The 26,434-nt window shown below is 57.7% G+C and overlaps 1 protein-coding gene across 8 annotated transcripts in view; it reads right to left on the minus strand.

Moving 5' to 3' along the window:
* Positions 1-26,434, minus strand: part of CPSF1 (cleavage and polyadenylation specific factor 1) — an 88,745-nt gene that overhangs the window by 6,341 nt on the left and 55,970 nt on the right. For 7 of the 8 annotated variants that reach the window (XM_077189965.1, XM_077189960.1, XM_077189974.1 and 4 more), the window contains 12 exons: positions 23,128-23,325; positions 20,368-20,457; positions 17,953-18,126; positions 15,228-15,380; positions 13,208-13,324; positions 11,069-11,159; positions 9,844-9,928; positions 6,976-7,117; positions 5,206-5,358; positions 3,392-3,568; positions 1,690-1,756; positions 68-115 (listed from right to left, as the gene is read on the minus strand). In XM_077189965.1, the coding sequence (XP_077046080.1) occupies positions 68-115; positions 1,690-1,756; positions 3,392-3,568; positions 5,206-5,358; positions 6,976-7,117; positions 9,844-9,928; positions 11,069-11,159; positions 13,208-13,324; positions 15,228-15,380; positions 17,953-18,126; positions 20,368-20,457; positions 23,128-23,325 (1,495 nt within the window). Of the gene's footprint in view, positions 1-67; positions 116-1,689; positions 1,757-3,391; positions 3,569-5,205; positions 5,359-5,659; positions 5,684-6,975; positions 7,118-9,843; positions 9,929-11,068; positions 11,160-13,207; positions 13,325-15,227; positions 15,381-17,952; positions 18,127-20,367; positions 20,458-23,127; positions 23,326-26,434 lie in introns of all 8 variants that reach the window. The other variant, XM_077189966.1, reaches the window with a different exon arrangement.

A 26,434-nucleotide genomic window follows, 5' to 3' on the forward strand; every position in this document is an offset into this window, starting at 1 on the left:
GGGCTCACCTGGGCTCACCTGAGCCCGCCCGGGCTCACCTGGGCCCGCCCGGCCCCGCCCCGCTCACCTTCAGGCAGGTACATGTACACCAGCAGGTTCCGGTCGCGGTCCGACACTGTGGAGGTTGGGTTGGGTAAAGTCAGCCTGAATTTACCCGAGTTTGACCAAAATTTTCTCAGATTCATTAAAATTTACCTGTATTGACTCAGGTTCACCCAACTGGACTCAACCCAAACCCAGCCCAAGCTCATTTGAACTCAACCCAAACCCAACCAAACTCAGCTGAACCCAACTATAGCCAACCAAACCCAACCCAACCCAAATTCAACCAAACCCACCCAAACTAAACCCAAATTCAACTGAACCCAACTATGGCCAACCAAACTCAAACCCAACCCAAATTCAACCAAACCCAGCCAAACTCAACTGAACCCAACTATGGCCAACCAAACCCAAACCCAACCCAAACCCAACGGAACCCAACCAAACCCAACCCAAACCCAACTCAATCCCAACTAAACTGAGCCAAACTCAACCAAACTCAACCAGACCAAAACAAACCCATCCAAACCCAACCCAACCCCAACTAAATCTAATCCAAACCCAACCAAACTCAACCAAACCTACCCATACCTCAACCAAACCCACCCAAACCCACCCAAACTCAACCCAAACCCAACCCATCCCAAGCCCAACCAAACCAAACCCAAACCCAACTAAAATCAACCCAAAACTCACCCAAACCAAACCAAACCCAACTGAACTCAACCAAACCCAACCAAACCTTAATAAATTAAACCCAAATCAAACTCAACCAGCCCCTCCCAAACCCCACCAAACCCAACCCAACCTCAACCAAACTCAACCCAAACCCATCCAAACCCAACTCAAACTCAACCCAAACTTAACCAAACCCCACCACACTGAATCCGAACCCAACTAAACTCAACCAAACCCCACCAAACACAACCCAAACTCAACTAACCCCAACTAAATTCAACCCAAACTCAACCAAACCTGAACCAAACTCAACCACATCCAACCAAACTCATCTGCACTCAACTGAACCCACCCAAACTCAACCCAAACCCAACCCATACCCATCCAAACCCAACCCAAACTCAACCAAACCCCACCAAACTGAATCCAAAACCAACTAAACTCAACCAAACCCAAAACCAAACTCAACTAAACCCAACTAAATTCAACCCAAGCCCAACCCAAACTCAGCCAAACCCCACCAAACCCAAACTCATCAGCACTCAACTGAAACCCACCCGAACTCAAACCAAACCCAACCCAACCCAAACCCACCCAAACTCAACCAAGCCCAACCCAAACCCAACCAAACCCAACTAAACTCAACCAAACCCAACCCAAACTCAACCCAACCCCACCAAGCCCAACTATGGTCAACCAAACCCAGCCCAAACCCACCCAAACTCAATCAAACCCAACCCAAACCCAACCAAACTCATTTAAGCCCACCCAAGCCCAACCCAAACCCAACTATGGTCAACCAAGCCCAACCCAAACTCCACCCAAGCCCAACCCAAACTCCACCCAAGCCCAACCCAAGCCCATCCAAACCCAACTATGGTCAACCAAGCCCAACCCAAACCCAACCACATCCATCCAAACCCCAGCCAGCCCCCACCCAGGCCTCACCCGGCCCTGCCCATGCCGTACCCAGGAATCCCAGCTGGGTGCCGTCCACCATGAAGTCCACGCTGTAGACCTCCAGCGGCTTGGCGTCCTGCGGGGACACCCCCGTCACCATCACCATCACCGTGCTGGGGGCGGCACCTGGGCACCCCCTGAGACACCCCAGGTGACCCCCGAGTGTCCTCCAGAGCCTTGGGCTGCCCTGGACACCTCCGAGAGGCTCTACAAGAGCCCCAGGTGTCCCCCAGGTGCTCCCCAGGACCTTCAGGTGTCACCTAAAACCCTCAGGTGTCCCCAAAACCCCTCAGATGTCCCCAGGGATCCTCAGATGTCCCCAGGGATCCTCAGGTGTCACCTAAACCCCTCAGATGTCCCCAAGGATCCTCAGGTGTCACCTAAAAACCCTCAGGTGCCCCCAGGGATCCTCAGGTGCCCCCCAAAACTCTCAGATGTCCCCAGGGATCCTGTTGTCACCTAAAGCCCTCAGATGTCCCCAAGGATCCTCAGGTGTCACCCAAAACGCTCAGATGTCCCCAGGTGTCCCCAGGGATCCTCAGGTGTCACAAAAACCCCTCAGGTGTCCTCCAGCACTGTCCCCAAGGACCTTCAGGTGTCCCCAAGGACCCCAACCCTTGGATGTCCCTCACAACCCTCAGGTGTCCCGTGAGACCTTTAAGCGTCCCCCAGAAATGTCCCCCAGCACCCTCAGGTGTCTCCCAAGAACTTCAGGTGCCCCCAGAGCCATCAGGTGTCACCCAAGGCCCCTGAGACCCTCAGGTGTCCCCCGGGAGTTCTCCGGGTGGCCCCATGGGGGTTGGTGGCCCTGTGGGGGTTTGCTGTCCCCAGGTGTGTTTGCTGTCCCCCAGGTGTGTTTGCTGTCCCCAGGTGTGTTTGCTGTCCCCAGGTGTGTCTGCTGTCCCTATTTTGTGTTTGCTGTCCCCATTCTGTGTTTGCTGTCCCCCAGGTGTGTCTGCTGTCCCCATTTTGTGTTTGCTGTCCCCATTTTGTGTTTGCTGTCCCCAGGTGTGTTTGCTGTCCCCATTCTGTGTTTGCTGTCCCCCAGGTGTGTCTGCTGTCCCCATTCTGTGTTTGCTGTCCCCATTCTGTGTTTGCTGTCCCCAGGTGTGTCTGCTGTCCCCAGGTGTGTTTGCTGTCCCCATTCTGTGTTTGCTGTCCCCCAGGTGTGTCTGCTGTCCCCAGGTGTGTTTGCTGTCCCCAGGTGTGTTTGCTGTCCCCAGGTGTGTCTGCTGTCCCCAGGTGTGTTTGCTGTCCCCCAGGTGTGTTTGGTGTCCCCATTCTGTGTTTGCTGTCCCCAGGTGTGTCTGCTGTCCCCAGGTGTGTTTGCTGTCCCCAGGTGTGTCTGCTGTCCCCAGGTGTGTTTGCTGTCCCCAGGTGTCTTTGCTGTCCCCAGGTGTGTTTGGTGTCCCCATGTTGTGTTTGCTGTCCCCAGGTGTCTTTGCTGTCCCCAGGTGTGTCTGCTGTCCCCATTCTGTGTTTGCTGTCCCCAGGTGTGTTTGCTGTCCCCAGGTGTGTCTGCTGTCCCCAGGTGTGTTTGCTGTCCCCCAGGTGTGTCTGCTGTCCCCAGGTGTGTTTGCTGTCCCCAGGTGTGTTTGCTGTCCCCATGTTGTGTTTGCTGTCCCCAGGTGTGTTTGCTGTCCCCAGGTGTGTCTGCTGTCCCCAGGTGTGTCTGCTGTCCCCAGGTGTGTTTGCTGCGGCGGTTCCTGACCCGGCTGACGAGGGACAGGGTCTTGCTCTCCTCCTGGTAGCGCAGCAGCGAGATGCTCTTCATGAGGTCGGCGGCCAGGATGAAGCTCTTGACGCTGATCATCTGGTGGATGTAGAGCTGCGTGTCGATGAACGCCATGCCCGTCAGCTCGTTGTCCTTGAGGCTCCACAGGAAGATCTGAGGGGACACAGGGGACACGCAGGGACACCCCCAGGTCAGCACAGGTGTCCCCCAGGTGTTCCCAGGTGTGCCAGGTGTGTATGTGGATATCCCCAGGTGTGTGCCCAGGTGTGTCTGTGGATATGCCCAGGTGTGCCCAGGTGTGCCAGGGGTACCTTCTGGCCAATGGCAGACACCAGGTAGCCGTAGCAGTGGCACAGGTGTGTGCCCAGCTGTACCCAGGTGTGCCCAGGTGTGCCAGGTGTGTGCCCAGGTGTGTGCCCAGGTGTGCCAGGTGTACCCTCTGGCCAATTTCAGACACCAGGTAGCCATGGCAGTGGCACAGGTGTGTGCCCAGCTGTGCCCAGGTGTGTGCCCAGGTGTGTGCCCAGGTGTGCCAGGTGTACCTTCTGGCCGATGGCAGACACCAGGTAGCCGTGGCAGTGGCACAGGTGTGTGCCCAGGTGTGTCTGTGGATGTGCCCAGGTGTGCCAGGGGTACCTTTTGCCCGATGGCAGACACCAGGTAGCCGTGGCAGTGGCACAGGTGTGTACCCAGCTGTGCCCAGGTGTGTGCCCAGGTGTACCCAGCTGTGCCAGGTGTGTGCCCAGGTGTGCCCGGGGTACCTTTTGCCCGATGGCAGACACCAGGTATCCGTGGCAGTGGCACAGGTGTGTGCCCAGCTGTGTCTGTGGATATGCCCAGGTGTGCCAGGTGTGTGCCCAGGTGTGCCAGGGGTACCTTTTGCCCGATGGCAGACACCAGGTAGCCGTGGCAGCGGCACAGGGCGGTCACGGGTGTGATCAGGTGTGTGCCCAGGTGTACCCAGCTGTACCCAGGTGTGTCTGTGGGTATCCCCAGGTGTGCCCAGGTGTGCCAGGGGTACCTTTTGCCCAATGGCAGACACCAGGTAGCCGTGGCAGTGGCACAGGTGTGTGCCCAGGTGTGTCTGTGGATATCCCCAGGTGTGTGCCCAGGTGTGCCAGGTGTGTGCCCAGGTGTGCCAGGTGTACCTTTTGGCCGATGGCAGACACCAGGTAGCCGTGGCAGTGGCACAGGGCGGTCACGGGTGTGATCAGGTGTGTGCCCAGGTGTACCCAGGTGTACCCAGCTGTGCCAGGTGTGTGCCCAGGTGTGTCTGTGGATATCCCCAGGTGTGTGCCCAGGTGTGCCAGGTGTACCTTTTGCCCGATGGCAGACACCAGGTAGCCGTGGCAGTGGCACAGGTGTGTACCCAGGTGTGTCTGTGGGTATCCCCAGGTGTGTGCCCAGGTGTGCCAGGTGTGTGCCCAGGTGTGCCAGGTGTACCTTTTGGCCGATGGCAGACACCAGGTAGCCGTGGCAGTGGCACAGGTGTGTACCCAGGTGTGTCTGTGGGTATCCCCAGGTGTGTGCCCAGGTGTGCCAGTGGATATGCCCAGGTGTGCCAGGTGTACCTTCTGGCCGATGGCAGACACCAGGTAGCCATGGCAGTGGCACAGGGCGGTCACGGGTGTGATCAGGTGTGTCTGTGGATATCCCCAGCTGTGCCCAGGTGTGTGCCCAGGTGTGCCAGGTGTACCTTTTGGCCGATGGCAGACACCAGGTATCCGTGGCAGTGGCACAGGTGTGTACCCAGGTGTGCCCAGGTGTGTGCCCAGGTGTGCCAGGTGTACCTTTTGCCCGATGGCTGACACCAGGTATCCGTGGCAGTGGCACAGGGCGGTCACGGGTCCCTTCTGCTCCTTCTCGTAGAGCACCTTGAACTTGTTCTTGGTCAGCGGCTGCCCCGGCTCCGGCACCACCTCAATGACGTCCAGGATCAGGATCTGACAGGTGAGACACGGACAGGTGAGACAGGTGAGACATGGAGACATGGACACCTCATCACCACCTCAACGACGTCCAGGATCAGGATCTGACAGGTGAGACAGGTGAGACATGGACAGGTGAGACACGGACAGGTGAGACATGGACACACCAGGTGAGACACGGACAGACCAGGTGAGACATGGACACACCAGGTACCCCTGGTACCACCTCGATCACATCCAGGACCAGGATCTGGGACATGGACAGGTGAGACACGGACAGGTGAGACACGGGCACACCAGGTATCCCTGGTACCACCTCAATGACATCCAGGATCAGGATCTGACACAGGTGAGACACGGACAGGTGAGGCACGGACAGAGCAGGTGAGGCACGGACAGAGCAGGTGAGACATGGACAGGTGAGACATGGAGAGGAACCCCCCAGCACCACCTCGATCACACCCAGAATCAGGATCTGAGACAGGTGAGACATGGAGAGGTGTGTCCTGGAGAGCCCAGGTGAGACATGGGCCAGGTGAGACATGGGCCAGGTGTGTCCTGGAGATCCCAGGTGAGACATGGACAGACCAGGTGAGACATGGGCCAGGTGTGTCCTGGAGAGCCCAGGTGAGACATGGACAGGTGAGACACGGACCAGGTGTGTCCTGGAGAGCCCAGGTGAGACCCAGAGCAGGTGAGTCCTGGGACAGCCCCAGGTGTGTCCTGGAACTCTCCAGGTGTTCCCCCAGAAACCTTCAGAGCCACACAGGTGTCCCCAAGGTGTCCCCAGGGTTCTCAGGACATTCCCCAGGTGTGCCCAGGTGTATCCAGCTGTCCCCTAGGTGTACCCAGGTGTGCCCCCAGGTGTGCCCAGGTACGTACCCTGCCCCGGCAGGTGACCTCCTCGCCCTGCATCAGGCAGGTGTGCCCCAGGTGTGCCCAGGTGTACCTGAGGTGTATTCAGGTGTGACCCCAGGTGTATCCAGCTGTCCCCTAGGTGTACCCAGGTGTGCCCCCAGGTGTGCCCAGGTGTATCCAGCTGTCCCTCAGGTGTATCCAGCTGTCCCTCAGGTGTTCCCAGGTACGTACCCTGCCCCGGCAGGTGACCTCCTCGCCCTGCATCAGGCAGGTGTGACCCCAGGTGTGCCCAGGTGTATCCAGGTGTCCCTCAGGTGTGCCCAGGTGTGCCCAGGTACGTACCCTGCCCCAGCAGGTGACCTCCTCGCCCTGCATCAGGCAGGTGTGATCCCAGGTGTGTCCAGCTGTCCCCCAGGTGTGACCCCAGGTGTGACCCCAGGTGTCCCTCAGGTGTTCTCAGGTGTACCCAGGTGTGCCCAGGTGTGCCCAGGTACGTACCCTGCCCCGGCAGGTGACCTCCTCGCCCTGCATCAGGCAGGTGTGATCCCAGGTGTGTCCAGCTGTCCCCCAGGTGTTCTCAGGTGTACCCAGCTGTCCCCAGGTGTGCCCAGGTGTGCCCCCAGGTGTGCCCAGGTGTGCCCAGGTACGTACCCTGCCCCGGCAGGTGACCTCCTCGCCCTGCATCAGGCAGGTGTGACCCCAGCTGTGCCCCCAGGTGTGCCCAGGTGTATCCAGGTGTCCCTCAGGTGCTCCCAGGTGTGCCCAGGTACGTACCCTGCCCCTGCAGGTGACCTCCTCGCCCTGCATCAGGCAGGTGCCCACGGCCACGTAGCCCTTGAGGCCCGACACCGTCTCCTCGGAGCGCAGCGACACCGTCTTCATGCAGGTGACGTGCTCCCACTCCTCCAGCGCGATCCTGCACAGGTGACACCAGGTGGGGACAGGTGAGCACAGGTGAGACAAGGGTGGGTTTAGAGGAGCATCCCAGGGGTCTCAGGTGGTGCCCCAGGGGTCTCAGGTCACCCCACGCAGGTGACGTGTGCCCGCCCATCCACTGCGATCCTGCACAGGTGAGACCAGGTGAGACATGGGTGGGATCAAGGTGGGGTCAGGGGGCACCCCAGGGGTCTCAGGTCACCCCATGCAGGTGACATGTGCCAGCCTATCCAGGGAGATCCTGCACTGGTGGGGACAGGTGAGACCAGGTGGGCACAGGTAGGGGTCAGGGTGGGGTCAGGGGGCAGCCCAGGTGTGGGTCAGGTGATGCCCCAGGGGTTTCAGGTCACCCCATGCAGGTGACGTGTGCCAGCCTATCCAGGGCAATCCTGCACAGGTGGGGACAGGTGACACCAGGTGGGCACAGGTGGGGTCAGAGGCACCCCAGGTGTGGCTCAGGTGATGCCCCAGGGACACATCACATCATGCAGGTGCCGTGTGCCCGCTCCACCAGGGAGATCCGGCACAGGTGGGACCAGGTGAGACATGGGGGGATCAGAGGGGCACCCAAGATGTCTCAGGTGGTGCCCCAGGGGTCTCAGGTCACTCCCTGCAGGTGGCGTGTGCCAGCCTATCCAGGGAGATCCTGCACAGGTGGGCACAGGTGAGGTCAGGGTGGGGTCAGAGGCACCCCAGGGGTCTCCAGTGTTGCCCCAGGTGTCTCAGGTCACCCCATGCAGGTGACATGTGCCAGCCTATCCAGGGAGATCCTGCACAGGTGAGACCAGGTGGGCACAGGTGGGGTCAGGGGCACCCCAGGTGTGGCTCAGGTGTGGCTCAGGTGGGGTCAGGGGCACCCCAGGTGTGGCTCAGGTGGGCACAGGTGGGGTCAGGGGCACCCCAGGTGTGGCACAGGTGGGGTCAGGAGCACCCCAGGTGTGGCTCAGGTGGGGTCAGGGGCACCCCAGGTGTGGCTCAGGTGTGGCTCAGGTGTGGCACAGGTGGGGTCAGGGGCACCCCAGGTGTGGCACAGGTGGGGTCAGGGGCACCCCAGGTGGGCACAGGTGGGGTCAGGAGCACCCCAGGTGTGGCTCAGGTGGGGTCAGGGGCACCCCAGGTGGGGCTCAGGTGGGCTCAGGGGCACCACAGGTGGGGCTCAGGTGGGGTCAGGGGGCACAGGTGGGCACAGGTGGGCTCAGGGGCACCCCAGGTGGGCACAGGTGGTGCCCAAGGACACAAACCCCACACAGGCTCTGATGGGCTCTGACACCTCCAGGGCCATCCTGGGGCTCCAGGTGGGCACAGGTGAGCTCAGGTGGGGCTGGGATTTGGGGGTTCCTGGGATTTTTGGGGTTCCCGATGGGATTTTTGGGGTTCCCGCAGCGGTTTTGGGGTCTCCTGATGGAATTTCCGGAGTTCCCAGTGGGGTTCTTGGGGCTCCTGAGGGGATTTTTGGGATTCTTGATAGGAATTTTGGGGTTCCTGATGGGATTTTTGGGGTCCCATCTGGTGTTGGATATGGGCTCCCAGCTCACCTGGGACTTCAGTGCTCACCCCTGGGCTTTGGGATTTGGGGCTCCTGATGGAATTTTTGGGGTTCCTGATATTATTTTTGGGGTACCCAGGAGGAATTTTGGGGCTCCTGATGGGATTTTTGAGGTTCTCAGTGGGCTTTCTGGGGTTCCCAGTGCGATTTTGAGGTCCCCATGAGGAGTTTTGGGGATCCTGATGGAATTTTTTGTGTTCCTGCAGGTTTTCTTGTGGTTCTTGGTGGGATTTTTGGGGTTCCTGATGGGATTTTCGGGTTTCCCGGGGACATTTTGGGGTTCCCAACGGAATCTTTGGGGTTCCCAGGGGTATTTAGGAGATTTTGGGGTCCCACCTGGTGTTGGGGATGGGGTCAGTGTTGGGGTTTGGGATTTTGGGGGTTCCCAATGGGATTTTGGGGTCCCACCTGGTGTTGGGGGTGCGGTCACTGCAGAGGTTTGGAATTTTGGGGGTTCCCAATGGGATTTTGGGGTTCCCAGGGTGTTTTTTTGGGGTCCCACCTGGTGTTGGGGGTGCGGTCACTGCAGAGGTTTGGGATTTTGGGGTTCCCAATGGGATTTTGGGGTCCCACCTGGTGTTGGGGATGGGGTCACTGCAGGGGTTGGGGATTTTGGGGGTTCTCGATGGGATTTTGGGGTTCCCAGTTCACTTTTGGGGTCCCACCTGGTGTTGGGGATGGGGTCAGTGTTGGGGTTTGGGATTTTGGGGTTCCCAATGGGATTTTGGGGTTCCCAGGACATTTTGGGGTCCCACCTGGTGTTGGGGATGGGGTCACTGCAGGGGTTGGGGATTTTGGGGGTTCCCAATGGGATTTTGGGGTTCCCAGGACATTTTGGGGTCCCACCTGGTGTTGGGGATGGGGTCACTGCAGGGGTTTGGGGTTCCCGATGGGATTTTGGGGTTCCCAGGACATTTTGGGTCCCACCTGGTGTTGGGGATGGGGTCACTGTGGGGGTTGGGGATTTTGGGGGTTCTCGATGGGATTTTGGGGTTCCCAGGACATTTTGGGGTCCCACCTGGTGTTGGGGATGGGGTCAGTGTTGGGGTTTGGGATTTTGGGGTTCTCGATGGGATTTTGGGGTTCCCAGGGTGTTTTTTGGGTCCCACCTGGTGTTGGGGATGGGGTCAGTGTTGGGGTTTGGGATTTTGGGGTCCCACCTGGTGTTGGGGATGGCCTCCCAGCTGACAGGTGAGATGAGCTGGATGCTGAACGCCTCCTGCTGGGGGGGGACGTAGCGCTCGTCTGGGGACACCGAGGGGGACACAGGGTCAGGGGGGACAGCGGGGACAGTGGGGGGACAATGGGGACATTGGAACTGGGGATATTGGGAGTGGGGACACTGGGATGGGGACACTGGGATGGGGACAGCGGGGACACTGGGGACAGCGGGGACACTGGGATTGGGATGGGGACACTGGGGGGATTGGGGACACTGGGATTGGGACACTGGGGACATTGGGGGACAGTGGGGACAGTGGGGACACTGGGATGGGGATACTGGGATGGGGATACTGGGGGGACATTGGGGCCAGCGAGGACATTGGGGACACTGGGGACATTGGGACTGGGATTGGGGACATTGGGACTGGGACACTGGGGACAGCGGGGACATGGGGAGATTGGGACTGGGGATACTGCGGACACAGGGACTGGGATTGGGGACATTGGGATTGGGACACTGGGGACAGTGGGGACACTGGGGGTACTGGGATTGGGGACACTGGGGCTGGGGACATTGGGGACACTGGGACTGGGGGGACACAGAGGGGTTTGGGGTTGTCCCCAGCTGTGCCCATACTGTCCCGAGGTGCCCCCAGGTGTATCCCAGGTGTGACAGTTACACCCCCCAAGGTGCCCCCAGGTCTATCCCAGGTGCCCCCAGGTGTATCCCAGGTGTATCCCAGGTGTTTCCCAGGTGTGCCCCAGGTGTATCCCAGGTGTGCCCCAGGTGTATCCCAGGTGTCCCCAGGTGTCCCCAGGTGCCCCCAGGTCTATCCCAGGTGTATCCCAGGTGCCCCCAGGTCTATCCCAGGTGTATCCCAGGTGTCCCCAGGTGTATCCCAGGTGCGCCCCAGGTGTGCCCAGGTCTATCCCAGGTGTATCCCAGATGCCCCCAGGTGTATCCCAGGTGTATCCCAGGTGTATCCCAGGTGTATCCCAGGTGCCCCCAGGTGTATCTCAGGTGTATCTCAGGTGCCCCCAGGTGTATCCCAGGTGCCCCCAGGTGTATCCCAGGTGTATCCCAGGTGCCCCCAGGTGCCCCCAGGTGTATCCCAGGTGTGCCCAGGTGTATCCCAGGTGTATCCCAGGTGCCCCCAGGTGTATCCCAGGTGTATCCCAGGTGTATCCCAGGTGCCCCCAGGTGCCCCCAGGTGCCCTCACCTCTCTCGATGCTCTCGAACTCCTTCTCCTCGCCCGTCATGCGCGGGATCCGTGTGCAGGGGTGGGGGGAGCTGGTGGCCACCGCGTACACCTGGGGGGGGGCAGCGCTGAGACCCCCCCGGGGCACCCCAAAATCCCCCGGGACCCCCAAACAGCCCCTGGGACCCCCAAACAGCCCCTGGGACCCCCCAAAATCCCCTGTGTACACCTGGGCGGGGCAGCGCTGAGACCCCCCCGGGGCACCCCAAAATCCCCTGAGACCCCAAACAGCCCCTGGGACCCCCCAAAATCTCCTGTGTACACCTGGGTGGGGCAGCGCTGAGACCCCCCTGGGGAACCCCAAAATCCCCTGGGGCACCCTAAAATCCCCCGGGACCCCCCAGGGCCCCCCAAAATCCCCTGTGTGCACCTGGGGGGGTGGGGCACCTCTGAGACCCTCCCAATGCTCCCCACAGCTCCTCAGGACTCCCCAACACCCCAAGGACCCCCCATAATCCCCCAAATCCCCTGAGACCCCCCCCCGGGACACCCCCAAATCCCCTGGGACCCCCGAAAATCCCCCAAAATCCCCTGGGACCTCCCCAAAATCCCCTGGGGACCCCCAGGACCCCCCAACATCACCTGGGACCCCCAGGAACCCCAAAATCCCCCGGGACCCCCCTGGGCACCCCCAAAATCCTCTGAGACCCCCCAGGACCCCCCAACATCACCTGGGACCCCTCAGGACCCCCTCAAATTCCCCCCAGGGACCCCAAATCCCCTCAGACTCCCCAGGACCCCCCCAGAATCTTCCTGGGACTCCCCCGGGCACCCCCAAAATCCTCTGAGACCCCCCTGGAGCCCCCAAAGTCGCCTGGGACCCTCCCCAGGATACCCCAAAATCCCCAGGGACGTGTCCCAGGTGTGCCCAGCTGTGTTCTGACCACACCTAGGTGGACCCAGGTGTGCCCAGGTGTATTCTGGGCGTGCCCAGATGTGTCCAGGTGTGATGTGGGTATACTCAGGTGTGTTGTGGGTGTGCCTGGCTGTGTCCCAGGTGTGTCCCAGGTGTGTCCTGACCATACCCAGGTGTGCCCAGGTGTATTGTGGGTATGCCCAGGTGTGTTGTGGGTATGCCCAGGTGTGTTGTGGGTGTGCCTGGCTGTGTCCCAGGTGTGTCCTGACCATTACCCACGTGTGCCCAATTGTGTTGTGGCTGTGCCCAGGTGTGCCTGGATGTGCCCAGATGTGTTCTGGGTGTGCCCAGGTGCACCCAGGTGTGTCCTTCCTGTGCCCAGGTGTGTTCTGGGTATCCCCAGCAGTGTCCTGACCATGCCCAGGTGTGCCCAGGTGTATTGTGTGTATGTCCAGGTGTGCCCAGGTGTGTTCTGGCTGTGGCCAGTTGTGTCCTGGTGCTGTTCAGGTGTGTTCTGGGTGTGCCCAGGTGTGCCCTGACCATACCCGGGTGTGCCCAGGTGTGTTGTGAGTGTGCCGAGGTGTGTTCTGGGTATGCCCAAGTGTATTGTGTGTATGTCCAGGTGTGCCCAGGTGTGTCGTGGCTGTGCCCAGTTGTGTCCTGGTGCTGTTCAGGTGTGTTCTGGGTGTGCCCAGGTGTGCCCTGACCATACCCAGGTGTGCCCAGGTGTGTTGTGAGTGTGCCCAGGTGTGTTCTGGGTATGCCCAAGTGTATTGTGTGCATGTCCAGGTGTGCCCAGGTGTGTTCTGGGTGTGCCCAGGTGTGCCCTGACCATACCCAGGTGTGTTGTGGGTGTGCCCAGGTGAGTCCTGACCATACCCAGGTGTGTTGTGGCTGTGCCCAGGTGTGCCCAGGTGTGCTCAGCTGTATTGTGGCTGTGCCCAGGTGTGCCCAGGTGTGCTCTGGGTGTGCCCAGCTGTATTGTGGCTGTGCCCAGGTGTGCCCGGGTGTGCTCTGGGTGTGCCCAGCTGTATTGAGGCTGTGCCCAGGTGTGCCCAGCTGTATTGTGGCTGTACCCAGGTGTGCCCAGGTGTGTTGTGGCTGTACCCAGGTGTGCCCAGGTGTGTTGTGACTGTGCCCAGGTGTGCCCAGGTGTGCTCTGGGTGTGCCCAGCTGTATTGTGGCTGTGCCCAGGTGTGCCCAGGTGTGCTGTGGCTGTGCCCAGGTGTGCCAGGTGTGCCCACCTTGGACTCCACGTGGTAGGCCACGTAGTGCGCGGTGCAGCGCAGGGGGATCTTCCGCACGGGCCAGGGAGCGTCGTAGGACAGGTACGCAGGGAGGACACTGATCCTCAATTCACCCTGAAACACCCAAAATTAACCCAAAATTAACCAAAATCACCCCAAACACAGGACAGGTACGCAGGGAGGACACTGATCCTCAGCTCACCCTGAAACACCCAAAATCAACCCAAAATTAACCAAAATCACCCCAAACACAGGACAGGTACACAGGGAGGACACTGATCCTCAATTCACCCTGAAACACCCAAAATTAACCAAAATTAACCCAAATCACCCCAAACACAGGACAGGTACGCAGGGAGGACACTGATCCTCAATTCACCCTGAAACACCCAAAATTAACCAAAATCAACCAAAATTAACCAAAATCACCCCAAACACAGGACAGGTACGCAGGGAAGACACTGATCCTCAGCTCACCCTGAAACACCCAAAATTAACCAAAATCACCCCAAAATTAACCCAAACACAGGACAGGTACGCAGGGAGGACACTGATCCTCAGCTCACCCTGAAACACCCAAAATTAACCCAAAATTAACCAAAATTAACCAAAATCACCCCAAACACAGGACAGGTACGCAGGGAGGACACTGATCCTCAGCTCACCCTGAAACACCCAAAATTAACCCAAAATTAACCAAAATTAACCAAAATCACCCCAAACACAGGACAGGTACGCAGGGAGGACACTGATCCTCAGCTCACCCTGAAACACCCAAAATTAACCAAAATTAACCAAAATTAACAAAAATCACCCCAAAATTAACCAAAATTAACCCAAAATATCCCAGAGTGACCCCAAATTAACCCAAAATATCCCAAAGTGACCCCAAAAGGGCTCAGGTGTGTCACAGGACAGGTACGCAGGGAGGACACTGATCCTCAATTCACCCTGAAACACCCCCAAATTAACCAAAATTAACCAAAATTAACCCAAAATATCCCAGAGTGACCCCAAAAGGGCTCAGGTGTGTCACAGGACAGGTACAGGGGGAGGACACTGATCCTTAACTCACCCTGACCCCAAAATATCCCAAAATCCCCCCAAAAATGGATCTGGCACCCCCCAAATCCCCTGATCCTTAACTCAGCCTAAAACACCCCAAAGTGACCCCAAAATGGCTCAGGGCTCTGTCCAGATCTCCCCAGGGGTGTGCCCAGGTGTATCCCAGCTGTGCCCAGGTGTGTGCCCAGGTGTGCCCAGCCATACCCAGGTATGTGCCCAGCTGTATCCCAGGTGCCTCCAGGTGTGTGCCCAGGTGTATCCCAGGTGTCCCCAGCTGTACCCAGTTGTTCCCAGGTGCCCCCAGGTGTGTGCCCAGCTGCCTCACCTGGTGGTTGAAGAACAGGAAGCCCTTGGGGCAGTCCTGGTGCCCCCCTAGGTGTGCCCAGGTGTATCCCAGGTGCCCCCAGGTGTGCCCAGGTGTGTGCCCAGGTGTGTGCCCAGCTGTGTCCAGGTGTGTGCCCAGGTGTGTGCCCAGCTGCCTCACCTGGCGGTTGAAGTACAAGAACCCCTTGGGGCAGTCCTGGTGTCCCCCTAGGTGTACCCAGGTGCCCCCAGCTCTACCCAGGTGTGTGCCCAGGTGCCCCCAGCTGTGCCCAGGTGTATCCCAGGTGTATCCCAGGTGCCCTCAGGTGCCCCCAGCTGTACCCAGCTGCTCCCAGCTGTGCCCAGGTGTGCTCACCTGTCGGTTGAAGTACAGGAAGCCCTTGGGGCAGTCCTGATGCCCCCCTAGATGTGCCCAGGTGCCCCCAGCTGTGCCCAGGTGCGCTCACCTGGCGGTTGAAGTACAGGAAGCCCTTGGGGCAGTCCTGGTGCCCCCCCAGCTGTGCCCAGCTGTGCCCAGGTGTGCTCACCTGGCGGTTGAAGTACAGGAAGCCCTTGGGGCAGTCCTGGTGCCCCCCCAGGTGTGCCCAGGTGCCCCCAGCTGTGCCCAGCTGTGCCCAGGTGTGCTCACCTGTCGGTTGAAGTACAAGAACCCCTTGGGGCAGTTGACGTTGTGGAAAGGTGCGAAGGATTCCACGGGGCCGTCGATGCCCATGGGGTGCAGGCGCAGAGCGCCCCGGCCCGTCAGCAGCACCCAGTGCGGGGAGGGGCCGCAGATGAACACCTGGGACACGGGAGGGACAGGTGAGGGACACCTGGGGACAGGTGAGGGACAGGTGAGGGACACCTGGGGACAGGTGAGGGACAGGTGAGGGACAGCTGGGGACAGGTGGGGACAACCAGGGATACCCAAAACCCCCCAGGAATGGGGCCAGGGACAGCACCCAGAGCCCATCAGCAGCACCCAGTGAGGGGAGGGGCCGCAGATGAACACCTGGGACAGGGGAGGGACAGGTGAGGGACACCTGGGGACACCTGGGGACAGGTGAGGGACAGCTGGGGACAGGTGAGGGACACCTGGGGACACCTGGGGACAGGTGAGGGACAGCTGGGGACAGGTGAGGGACAGCTGGGAATGGGGACAGGGACACCCAGAGCCCCCTACCCAGTCAGCAGCACCCAGTGCAGGGAGGGGCCGCAGGTGAACACCTGGGACAGGGGAGGGACAGGTGAGGGACACCTGGGGACAGGTTTGGGGTCCCTCCCCGGTTTTGGGGTCCCACTCTCCAGATCTGGGGCCCCTGCTGGGTTTTGAGTCCTACACCATGGATTTGGGGTCTCACCCCATGGATCTGGGGTCCCACTCCCCAGATTTGGGATCCCTGATGGATTTTGGGGGTCCTGGGTGAGTTTTGGGGTCCCTGGCAGGTTTTGGGGTGCCCCCCATGCGGTTTTTGGGGTCCCTCACCCCCGAGTAGCCGTAGATGTCCTGGAAGGGGCAGGTTTGGGGTCCCAGACCCCAGATTTGGGATCCCTGATGGGTTTTGGGGTCCCAGGTGTGTTTTGGGGTCCCCCCTATCCCATTTTCGGGGTGCCTCACCCCCGAGTAGCCGTAGATGTCCTGGAAGGGGCAGGATTTGGGTTCCCTGGCAGGTTTGGGATCCCTGATGGGTTTTGGGGTCCCAGGTGTGTTTTGGGGTCCCTGGTGGGTTTTGGGGTCCCCCCTATCCCATTTTCGGGGTGCCTCACCCCCGAGTAGCCGTAGATGTCCTGGAAGGGGTGGATTTGGGGTCCCTGGCAGGTTTGGGGTCCCTGATGGGTTTTGGGGTCCCTGATGGATTTTGGGGTCCCTGGTGGGTTTTGGGGTCCCAGGTGTGTTTTGGGGTCCCAGGTGTGTTTTTGGGGTCCCCTCATCCCATTTTCGGGGTGCCTCACCCCCGAGAGGCCGTAGATGTCCTGGAAGGGGCAGATTTGGGACCCCTGATGGATTTTGGGGTCCCTGGTGGGTTTTGGGGTCCCAGGTGTGTTTTGGGGTCCCCCTATCCCGTTTTCGGGGTGCCTCACCCCCGAGTAGCCGTAGATGTCCTGGAAGGGGCAGGTTTGGGGTCCCAGACCCCAGATTCGGGGTCCCTGATGGGTTTTGGGGTCCCCGGTGTGTTTTGGGGTCCCCCCTGTCCCGTTTTCGGGGTGCCTCACCCCCGAGTAGCCGTAGATGTCCTGGAAGGGGCAGGTTTGGGGTCCCAGACCCCAGATTTGGGATCCCTGATGGATTTTGGGGTCCCCGGTGTGTTTTGGGGTCCCCCCTGTCCCGTTTTCGGGGTGCCTCACCCCCGAGTAGCCGTAGATGTCCTGGAAGGGGCAGATTTGGGGTCCCTGGCAGGATTTGGGATCCCTGGCAGGTTTGGGGTCCCTGGCAGGTTTGGGATCCCTGATGGATTTTGGGGTCCCAGGTGTGTTTTGGGGTGCCCCCCATGCCGTTTTTGGGGTCCCCCCATGCGGTTTTCGGGGTGCCTCACCCCCGAGTAGCCGTAGATGTCCTGGAAGGGGTGGATTTGGGGGGCCTGGCAGGTTTTGGGGTCCCTGGCAGGTTTTGGGGTCCCAGGTGTGTTTTGGGGTGCCCCCCATGCCGTTTTTGGGGTCCCCCTGTCCCATTTTCGGGGTGCCTCACCCCCGAGTAGCCGTAGATGTCCTGGAAGGGGCAGGTTTGGGGTCCCAGACCCCAGATTTGGGATCCCTGATGGGTTTTGGGGTCCCTGGTGTGTTTTGGGGTCCCCCCTGTCCCGTTTTCGGGGTCCCTCACCCCCGAGTAGCCGTAGATGTCCTGGAAGGGGTAGGTTTGGGGTCCCTGGCAGTTTTTGGGGTCCCCGGTGTGTTTTGGGGTCCCCCCTATCCCGTTTTCGGGGTGCCTCACCCCCGAGTAGCCGTAGATGTCCTGGAAGGGGCAGGTTTGGGGTCCCTGGCAGGATTTGGGGTCCTGGGTGGATTTTGGGGTCCCAGGTGTGTTTTGGGGTCCCCCCATCCCATTTTCGGGGTGCCTCACCCCCGAGTAGCCGTAGATGTCCTGGAAGGGGCAGGTTTGGGTTCCCTGGCAGTTTTGGGATCCCTGATGGGTTTTGGGGTCCCTGGCAGGTTTTGGGGTCCCAGGTGTGTTTTTGGGGTCCCCCCTGTCCCGTTTTCGGGGTGCCTCACCCCCGAGTAGCCGTAGATGTTGTGGAAGGGGTGGATTTGGGGTCCCTGGCAGGTTTGGGGTCCCTGATGGGTTTTGGGGTCCCTGATGGATTTTGGGGTCCCTGGTGTGTTTTGGGGTCCCAGGTGTGTTTTGGGGTCCCCCCTGTCCCATTTTCGGGGTGCCTCACCCCCGAGTAGCCGTAGATGTCCTGGAAGGGCCTGAACCGCGCCACGCGGCCCCGGGGCCCCCCCGGTTCCTCGGGGGTCCCGCCCGGAGCCCCCCCGGGAGCCGCCCCCGGCCCCTCCGGCTTCTTCCGCGACGGCTTCGGCTTCTTCTCCCGGAAATTGATCCCGTGGGGCACCTGGGGGGCACAAACCGGGGGGGATTGGGGGGTGGGAACCCCAAAAATGCCCCTGAGGATGCACCAAAGTCCTGCCCAGATCCCCGCAAAAAATCGTCACCAAATTCCGCCCCTGGAGCACCCCAAAAATCCTCCCTAAATCACTCCAATGTCTTCCCCAAATTCACCCCAAATCCTCCTCAAATCCCCCCAAAAAATCCTCCCTAAATCCTCCAAAATCTTCCCCAAATTCCCTCAAAAATCCTCTCCAAATTGCCCTGGAGCACCCCAAAATCCTCCTCAAATCCCACCCAAAAAATCCTCCCTAAATCACTCCGAAGTCTTCCCCAAATTCACCCCAAATCCTCCTCAAATCCCCCCAAAAAATCCTCCTCAAATCCCCTCAGAGCCCCCCAAAAATCCTCCCTAAATCCCTCTAAAATCTTCCCCAAATTCCCTCAAAAATCCTCTCCAAATCGCCCTGGAGCCCCCCAAAAAATCCTCCTCAAACCCACCCAAAAAATCCTCCCTAAATCTCTCCAAATCCAAGTCTTCCTCAAACTCACCCCAAATCCTCCTCAAATCCCCGCAAAAATCCTCCTCAAATCTCCTCAGAACCCCCCAAAAATTCCTCCTCAAATCCCTCCAAAGTCTTCCCCAAATTCCGCCCCTGGAGCACCCCAAAAATCCTCCCTAAATCCCTCCAAAATCTTCCCCAAATTCCCCCCAAATCCTCTCCAAATCCCCCTGGAGCACCCCAAAATTCTCCTCAAATTCCCACCCAAAAAATTCTCCCTAGATGATCCTCCCCAAATTCCTCCTGGAGCCCCCCAAAAAATCCTCCTCAAATCCCCTCAGAGCCCCCCAAAAAAATCCTCCCTAAATCCCTCCAAAATCTTCCCCAAATTCCCCCCAAAATCCTCTCCAAATCACCCTGGAGCCCCCCAAAAATCCTCCTCATATCCCTCCAAAATCTTCCCCAAATTCACCCCAAATCCTCCTCAAATCCCCCCAAAAATCCTCCTCAAACCCCACCCAAAAAATCCTCCCTAGACCCCCCCCAAATTCCTCCTGGAGCCCCCCAAAAAATGCTCCCAAAATACCCCAAAAAATTCCCCCCAAAATCCCACCCAAAAAATCCTCCCCAAATCCCCCTGGAGCCCCCAAATTCCTCCCAAATCCTCCCTGAATTCCTTCAAATCCCCCCCAAAAAATCCCCTCAAATCCGCCTGGAGCCCCCTAAAAAATCCTCCCCAAATTCCCCCAGTGCCCCCCAAATCTTCCCAAAATCCCCCCCAAAAATTCCCCCCCAAAATCCCCTCAAAATCCTCCCAGAGCCCCCCCCAAAATCCCCCTCAGAGCCCCCAAATCCTCCCAAAATCCCCCCAAATTCCCCCCCAAATCATTCCCAAATCCCCCTAAAATCCCCCCAGAGCCCCCAAAATCCCCCAAATTTCCCCCAAAATCCTCCCCAAATTCCCCCAGCACCCCCCAAATCCTCCCAAAATCCCCCCCAAAATTTCCCCCCAAATCATTCCCAATTCCCCCCAATATCCCCCCGGAGCCCCCAAATCTTCCCAAAATCCTCCCAAAATTCCCCCCAAATCCCCCCAGAGCCCCCCAAAATCCTTCCCAAATCCCCCCCAAAAATTTCCCCCCAAATCATTCCCAATTGCCCCCCATATCTTCCCGAAGCCCCCAAATCATTCCCAAAAATTCCCCCCCAAATCCTTCCCAAATCCTCCCAAATTCCCCCCCAAATTATTCCCAAATCCCTCTAAAATCCCCCCAGATCCCCCAAAATCCCCCGAATTTCCCCTGAAATCCTCCCCAAATTCCCCCAGCACCCCCCAAATCCTCCCAAAATCCCCCCCAAAAATTTCCCCCCAAATCATTCCCAATTCCCCCCATATCTTCCCGAAGCCCCCAAATCATTCCCAAAAACTCCCCCCCAAATCCTTCCCAAATCCTCCCAAAATCCCCCCAAATTATTCCCAAATCCCTCTAAAATCCCCCCAGATCCCCCAAAATCCCCCAAATTTCCCCTGAAATCCTCCCCAAATCCCCCCAGAGCCCCCCAAATTCTCCCTAAATCGCCCCCAAAAATTCCCCCCATATCCTTCCCAAATCCCCCCAAAATCCCCTCCAAATCCTCCCCATATCTCCCCAGAGCCCCCAAATCCTCCCAAAATCCCCCCAAATTTCCCCCCAAATCCCCCCAGAGCCCCCAAATCTCCCCAAATCCCCCAGATCCGCTCTCACCTTGCGGAACCGAACCTTGAGGTTGCTCTGGCCCAGCTGGGAGTCGTGGGCAAAGGCCTCGTACAGGAGCAGCTCCTGCTCCACGTGCACCTGCAACCCCAAAAACGGTCAGGGCACCCCAAAAATCCATCCCAGGATCCCAAAATCCACCCCAGGAACCCCAAAAATCCATCCCAGGATCCCAAAATCCACCCCAGGAACCCCAAAATCCATCCCAGAACCCCAAACCCCTCGTACAGGAGCAGCTCCTGCTCCACGTGCACCTGCAACCCCAAAAACGGTCAGGGCACCCCAAAAACACACCTGGGACCCCAAAAATCCATCCCAGAACCCCAAAATCCACCTGGGACCCCAAAAATGCACCTGGGAACCCCAAAAATGCACCTGGGACCCCAAAAATCCATCCAAGGGATCCCTAAATCCACCCCAGAACCCCAAAAATCCACCTGGAACCCCAAAATATCCACCTGGAACCCCAAAAATTCAACTACAAACCCAGAAATCCATCCCAGAACCCCAAAAATCCACCTTGGAACCCCAAAAATCCATCCCAGAACCCCAAACCCCTCGTACAGGAGCAGCTCCTGCTCCACGTGCACCTGCAGCCCCAAAAACAGTCAGGGCACCCCAAAAACACACCTGGGACCCCAAAAATGGTGAGGGAACCCCAAAAATCCATCTCAAACCCCCCCAAAATCCATCCCAGAACTCCCAAAATGGTGAGGGAATGTCAAAAATCCATCTCAAACCCCAAAAATCCATCCCAGAACCCCAAAATCCACCTGGGAACCCCAAAATCACCCCAAAAATCCACCCAGTGCCATTCCCAGTGCCATTCCCATCACTCCCAGTGCTCCCAGTATCCCCAGTTTGCGGTACCAGCAGGAAGGGGCGGCTCTGGGCCCGTCCCAGCCCCACCAGCAGCAGCTCCCAGTGCTCCCAGTGCCATTCCCAGTGCTCCCAGTGCCATTCCCAGTGCTCCCAGTGCTCCCATCACTCCCAGTGCCCATCCCATCACTCCCATCACTCCCAGTGCCATTCCCATGGTTCCCATCACTCCCAGTGCTCCCAGTTTGTCAGTACCAGCAGGAAGGGGCAGCTCTGGGCGCGGCCCAGCCCCACCAGCAGCAGCTCCCAGTGCCATTCCCAGTGCCCATCCCAGTGCCCATCCCAGTGCTCCCAGTGCTCCCAGTGCCATTCCCATGGCTCCCATCACTCCCAGTGCACCCAGTGCCATTCCCATGGTTCCCAGTGCTCCCAGTATCCCCAGTTTGGGCAGTACCAGCAGGAAGGGGTGGCTCTGGGCCCGGCCCAGCCCCGCCAGCAGCAGCTCCCAGTGCTCCCAGTGCCATTCCCATCACTCCCTGACGTGGGGCAGTTCCCAGTGCTCATCCCAGTGCCATTCCCATCACTCCCAGTGCTCCCAGTACCCCCAGTTTGCGGTACCAGCACCAGCAGCAGCTCCCTGACGTGGGGCAGTTCCCAATGCCCATCCCAGTGCCCATCCCATCACTCCCCGTGCCCATTCCCATCACTCCCATCACTCCCAGTGCCCATCCCAGTGCTCCCAGTATCCCCAGTTTGCGGTACCAGCAGGAAGGGGCGGCTCTGGGCGCGGCCCAGCCCCACCAGCAGCAGCTCCCAGTGCCCATCCCAGTGCCCATCCCAGTGCTCCCAGTGCCATTCCCATCACTCCCAGTGCCATTCCCATGGCTCCCATCACTCCCAGTGCCCATCCCATCACTCCTATCACTCCCATCACTCCCAGTGCCCATCCCAGTGCCATTCCCAGTATCCCCAGTTTGGGCAGTACCAGCAGGAAGGGGCGGCTCTGGGCGCGGCCCAGCCCCACCAGCAGCAGCTCCCAGTGCTCCCAGTGCCCATCCCAGTGCCCATCCCAGTGCTCCCAGTGCCCATCCCAGTGCCCATCCCAGTGCTCCCAGTGCCCATCCCAGTGCTCCCAGTGCCATTCCCATGGCTCCCATCACTCCCAGTGCCATTCCCATCACTCCCAGTGCTCCCAGTATCCCCAGTTTGTTGTTACCAGCAGGAAGGGGCGGCTCTGGGCCCGGCCCAGCCCCACCAGCAGCAGCTCCCTGACGTGGGGCAGTTCCCAGTGCCCATCTCAGTGCCATTCCCAGTGCCATTCCCATCACTCCCAGTGCCATTCCCATCACTCCCAGTGCTCCCAGTGCTCCCAGTTTGTTGTTACCAGCAGGAAGGGGCGGCTCTGGGCCCGGCCCAGCCCCACCAGCAGCAGCTCCCTGACGTGGGGCAGTTCCCAGTGCCCATCCCAGTGCTCCCAGTGCCATTCCCATCACTCCCATCGCTCCCAGTGCTCCCAGTTTGGGCAGTACCAGCAGGAAGGGGCGGCTCTGGGCCCGGCCCAGCCCCACCAGCAGCAGCTCCCTGACGTGGGGCAGTTCCCAGTGCCCATCCCAGTGCCATCCCCATCACTCCCAGTGCTCCCAGTGCCATTCCCATGGCTCCCATCACTCCCAGTGCCATTCCCATGGTTCCCATCACTCCCAGTGCTCCCAGTTTGGGCAGTACCAGCAGGAAGGGGCGGCTCTGGGCGCGGCCCAGCCCCACCAGCAGCAGCTCCCTGACGTGGGGCAGTTCCCAGTGCCATTCCCAGTGCCCATCCCAGTGCCATTCCCATCACTCCCAGTGCTCCCAGTGCCATTCCCATGGCTCCCATCACTCCCAGTGCCATTCCCATGGTTCCCAGTGCTCCCAGTATCCCCAGTTTGCTGTTACCAGCAGGAAGGGGCGGCTCTGGGCGCGGCCCAGCCCCACCAGCAGCAGCTCCCTGACGTGGGGCAGTTCCCTCTCGCCCCTCTCGTCCTTGCGGGGCTCGGCCGGGGGCTGCCCGAAGGACGAATCCACCAGGACGCGCTGGCCCACGGGGAAATTCTTCACCAGGAACACCAGGCGCCACTCGGGGACCTGGTAAATCTGGGCAGGAACGGGAAAATTGGGAATTTTGGGGTTAAAAATGGGAATTATGGGGGAAAAAATGGGAATTATGGGGTTAAAAATGGGAATTATGGGGGGAGAATGACAGGAAAACAATGGGAAGTTCTTCACCAGGAACACCAGGCGCCACTCGGGGACCTGGTAAATCTGGGCAGGAATGGGAAAATGGGAATTTTGGGGTTAAAAATGGGGATTATGGGGTTAAAAATGGGAATTTTGGGGTTAAAAATGGGAATTATGGGAAGGAAAATGGGGATTATGGGGGAAAACCATGGGAAATTCTTCACCAGGAACACCAGGCGCCACTCGGGGACATGGTAAATCTGGGCAGGAACAGGAAAATTGGGAATTTTGGGGTTAAAAATGGGGATTATGGGTGAAAAATGGGGATTATGGGGGAAAAAATGGAAATTATGGGGGGAGAATGACAGGAAAACAATGGGAAGTTCTTCACCAGGAACACCAGGCGCCACTCGGGGACCTGGTAAACCTGGGCAGAAATGGGGAAAATGGGAGAAAAACGGGAATTTTGGGGTTAAAAATGGGGATTATGGGGGGGGAAAATGGGGATTATGGGGGAAAACAATGGGGATTGTGGGGGGGAAAATGAGGATTATGGGGCTTAAAATGGAGATTATGGGGGGAAAACAATGGGAAATTCTTCACCAGGAGCAGCAGGCGCCACTTGGGGACCTGGAAAATTGGGCAGAAACAGGAAAATTGGGAATTTTGGGGTTAAACTGGGAATTATGAGGGGGAAAAATGGGAATTAAACTGGGAATTATGGGGGGGAAAAATGGGAATTATGGGGTTAAAAATGGGAATTTCAATGGGGATTGTGGAGGGAAAGCAAGAGGAAGTTCTTCACCAGGGACAGCAGGCGCCAAACGGGGACCTGGAAAATCTGGGCAGAAATGGGAAAATTGGGAATAATGGGGTTAAAAATGGGGATTATGAGGAGGAAAATGGGAATTATGGGGTTAAAAATGGGGATTATGGGGGGAAAATGAAGGGAAAACAATGGGAAGTTCTTCACCAGGAACAGCAGGCACCACTCAGGGACCTGGAAAACCTGGGCAGAAATGGGGAAAATGGGAGAAAAATGGGAATTTTGGGAATTATGGGGGGAAAATGGAATTATGGGAGAGAAAATGGGGATTTATGGGGGAAAAGCTTGGAATTCTGGGGTTAAAATGGGAATTTGAATGGGGATTGTGGAGGGAAAGCAAGAGGAAGTTCTTCACCAGGGACAGCAGGTGATGCTCAGGGACCTGGTAGGTCTGGGGAAAAACACAGGAAAATTGGGAAAAAATGGGAGAAAAATGGGAATTATGGAGGAAAAATGGGAATTATGGGGGGGAAAATGGAGATTATGGGGGGAAAACGACAGGAATTGTGACAGGAAAACAATGGGAAATTCTTCACCATGAACAGCAGGCACCACTCGGGGACCTGGAAAATCTGGGCAGAAATGGGAAAAAATGGGAGAAAAACGGGAATTTTGGGGTTAAAAATGGGGATTATGGGGTTAAAATGGGAATTATGGGGTTAAAAATGGAAATTATGAGGTTAAAAATGGGGATTATGAGGGGAAACAATGGGAAGTTCTTCATCAGGAACAGCAGGCTCCACTCGGGGACCTGGAAAATCTGGGCAGGAATGGGGAAAATGGGAGAAAAATGGGAATTTTGGGAATTATGGGAGAGAAAATGGGGATTATGGGGTTAAAAATGGAAATTATGAGGTTAAAATGGGAATTATGGGGTTAAAAATGAGAATTATGGGGGGAAGTGACAGGAATTGTGACAGGAAAACAATGGGAACACCAGGCATCACTGGGGGACCTGGTAAATCTGGGCAGGAACGGGAAAATTGAGAAAAATGGGAATTTTGGGGTTAAAAATGGGGATTATGGGGGAAAAATGGAAATTATGAGGGAAAACAATGGGAAGTTCTTCACCAGGAACACCAGGCGCCACTCGGGGACCTGGAAAATCTGGGCAGAAATGGGGAAAAAATGGGAAAAATAAATTGGAATTTTGGGAATTACGGGGTTAAAATGCGAATTATGGGGTTAAAATGGGAATTATGGGGGGAAAATGAGGATTTATGGGAAGGAAAATGGGGATTATGGGGGAAAACAAGGGGAAGTTCTTCACCAGGAACAGCAGGTGATGCTTGGGAACCTGGGAGAGCTGGGGGAAATGGGAAAAAAAGAGAAAAAAAATGGGAAAAAATGGGAATTATTGGGGGAAAAATGGGAATTATGGGGTTAAAATGGGAATTATGGGGGGAAAATGAGGATTTATGGGAAGGAAAATGGGGATTATGGGGGAAAACAAGGGGAAGTTCTTCACCAGGAACAGCAGGTGATGCTTGGGAACCTGGGAGAGCTGGGGGAAATGGGAAAAAAAGAGAAAAAAAATGGGAAAAAATGGGAATTATTGGGGGAAAAATGGGAATTATGGGGGAAAAATAACAGGAAGTTCCTCACCAGGAACAGCAGGTGACATTAGGGGACCTGAGAGAGATGAGGGGAAAAGAAACCGGGGGGAAAATGGGAATTATGGGGGAAAAAAGTGGGAATTATGGGGGAAAAAATGGGAATTATGGGAGGAAAAATGGGAATTATGGGAGGAAAAAATGGGAATTCTGATGGGAAAACAACGGGAGTGATGGGGAAAAAACCACAGAAATTCTGGTGGGAAAATAAAACTTACAGGGGGAAAGCAATGGGAATTTGAACAGGAAAATAATGGGAATTCTGGTGGGAAACAATGGGAATTTGAACAGGAAAATAATGGGAATTATGGTGGGAAAACAATGGGAATTTGAACAGGAAAATAATGGGAATTTCAGCTGGAAAACAGCACCTGGAACGTGGGAATTGTGGCGGGAAAACAACGGGAACTGCAGAGGGAAATGAAAAATTCCAGAGGGAAAGCAATGGGATTTGGGAGGGGGGGAATAATGGGAATTCTGATGGGAAATGGAAATTCTGGTGGGAAATTGGGATTATGGGGAGGGGAAAACAAGAGGAGTTCAGGAGGGGAAATGGGAATTGGGAAGGGAAAACAATGGGAATTGC

Source organism: Agelaius phoeniceus, chromosome 1, assembly GCF_051311805.1.
Source record: "Agelaius phoeniceus isolate bAgePho1 chromosome 1, bAgePho1.hap1, whole genome shotgun sequence".
Classification (NCBI taxonomy): Eukaryota; Metazoa; Chordata; class Aves; order Passeriformes; family Icteridae; genus Agelaius; species Agelaius phoeniceus.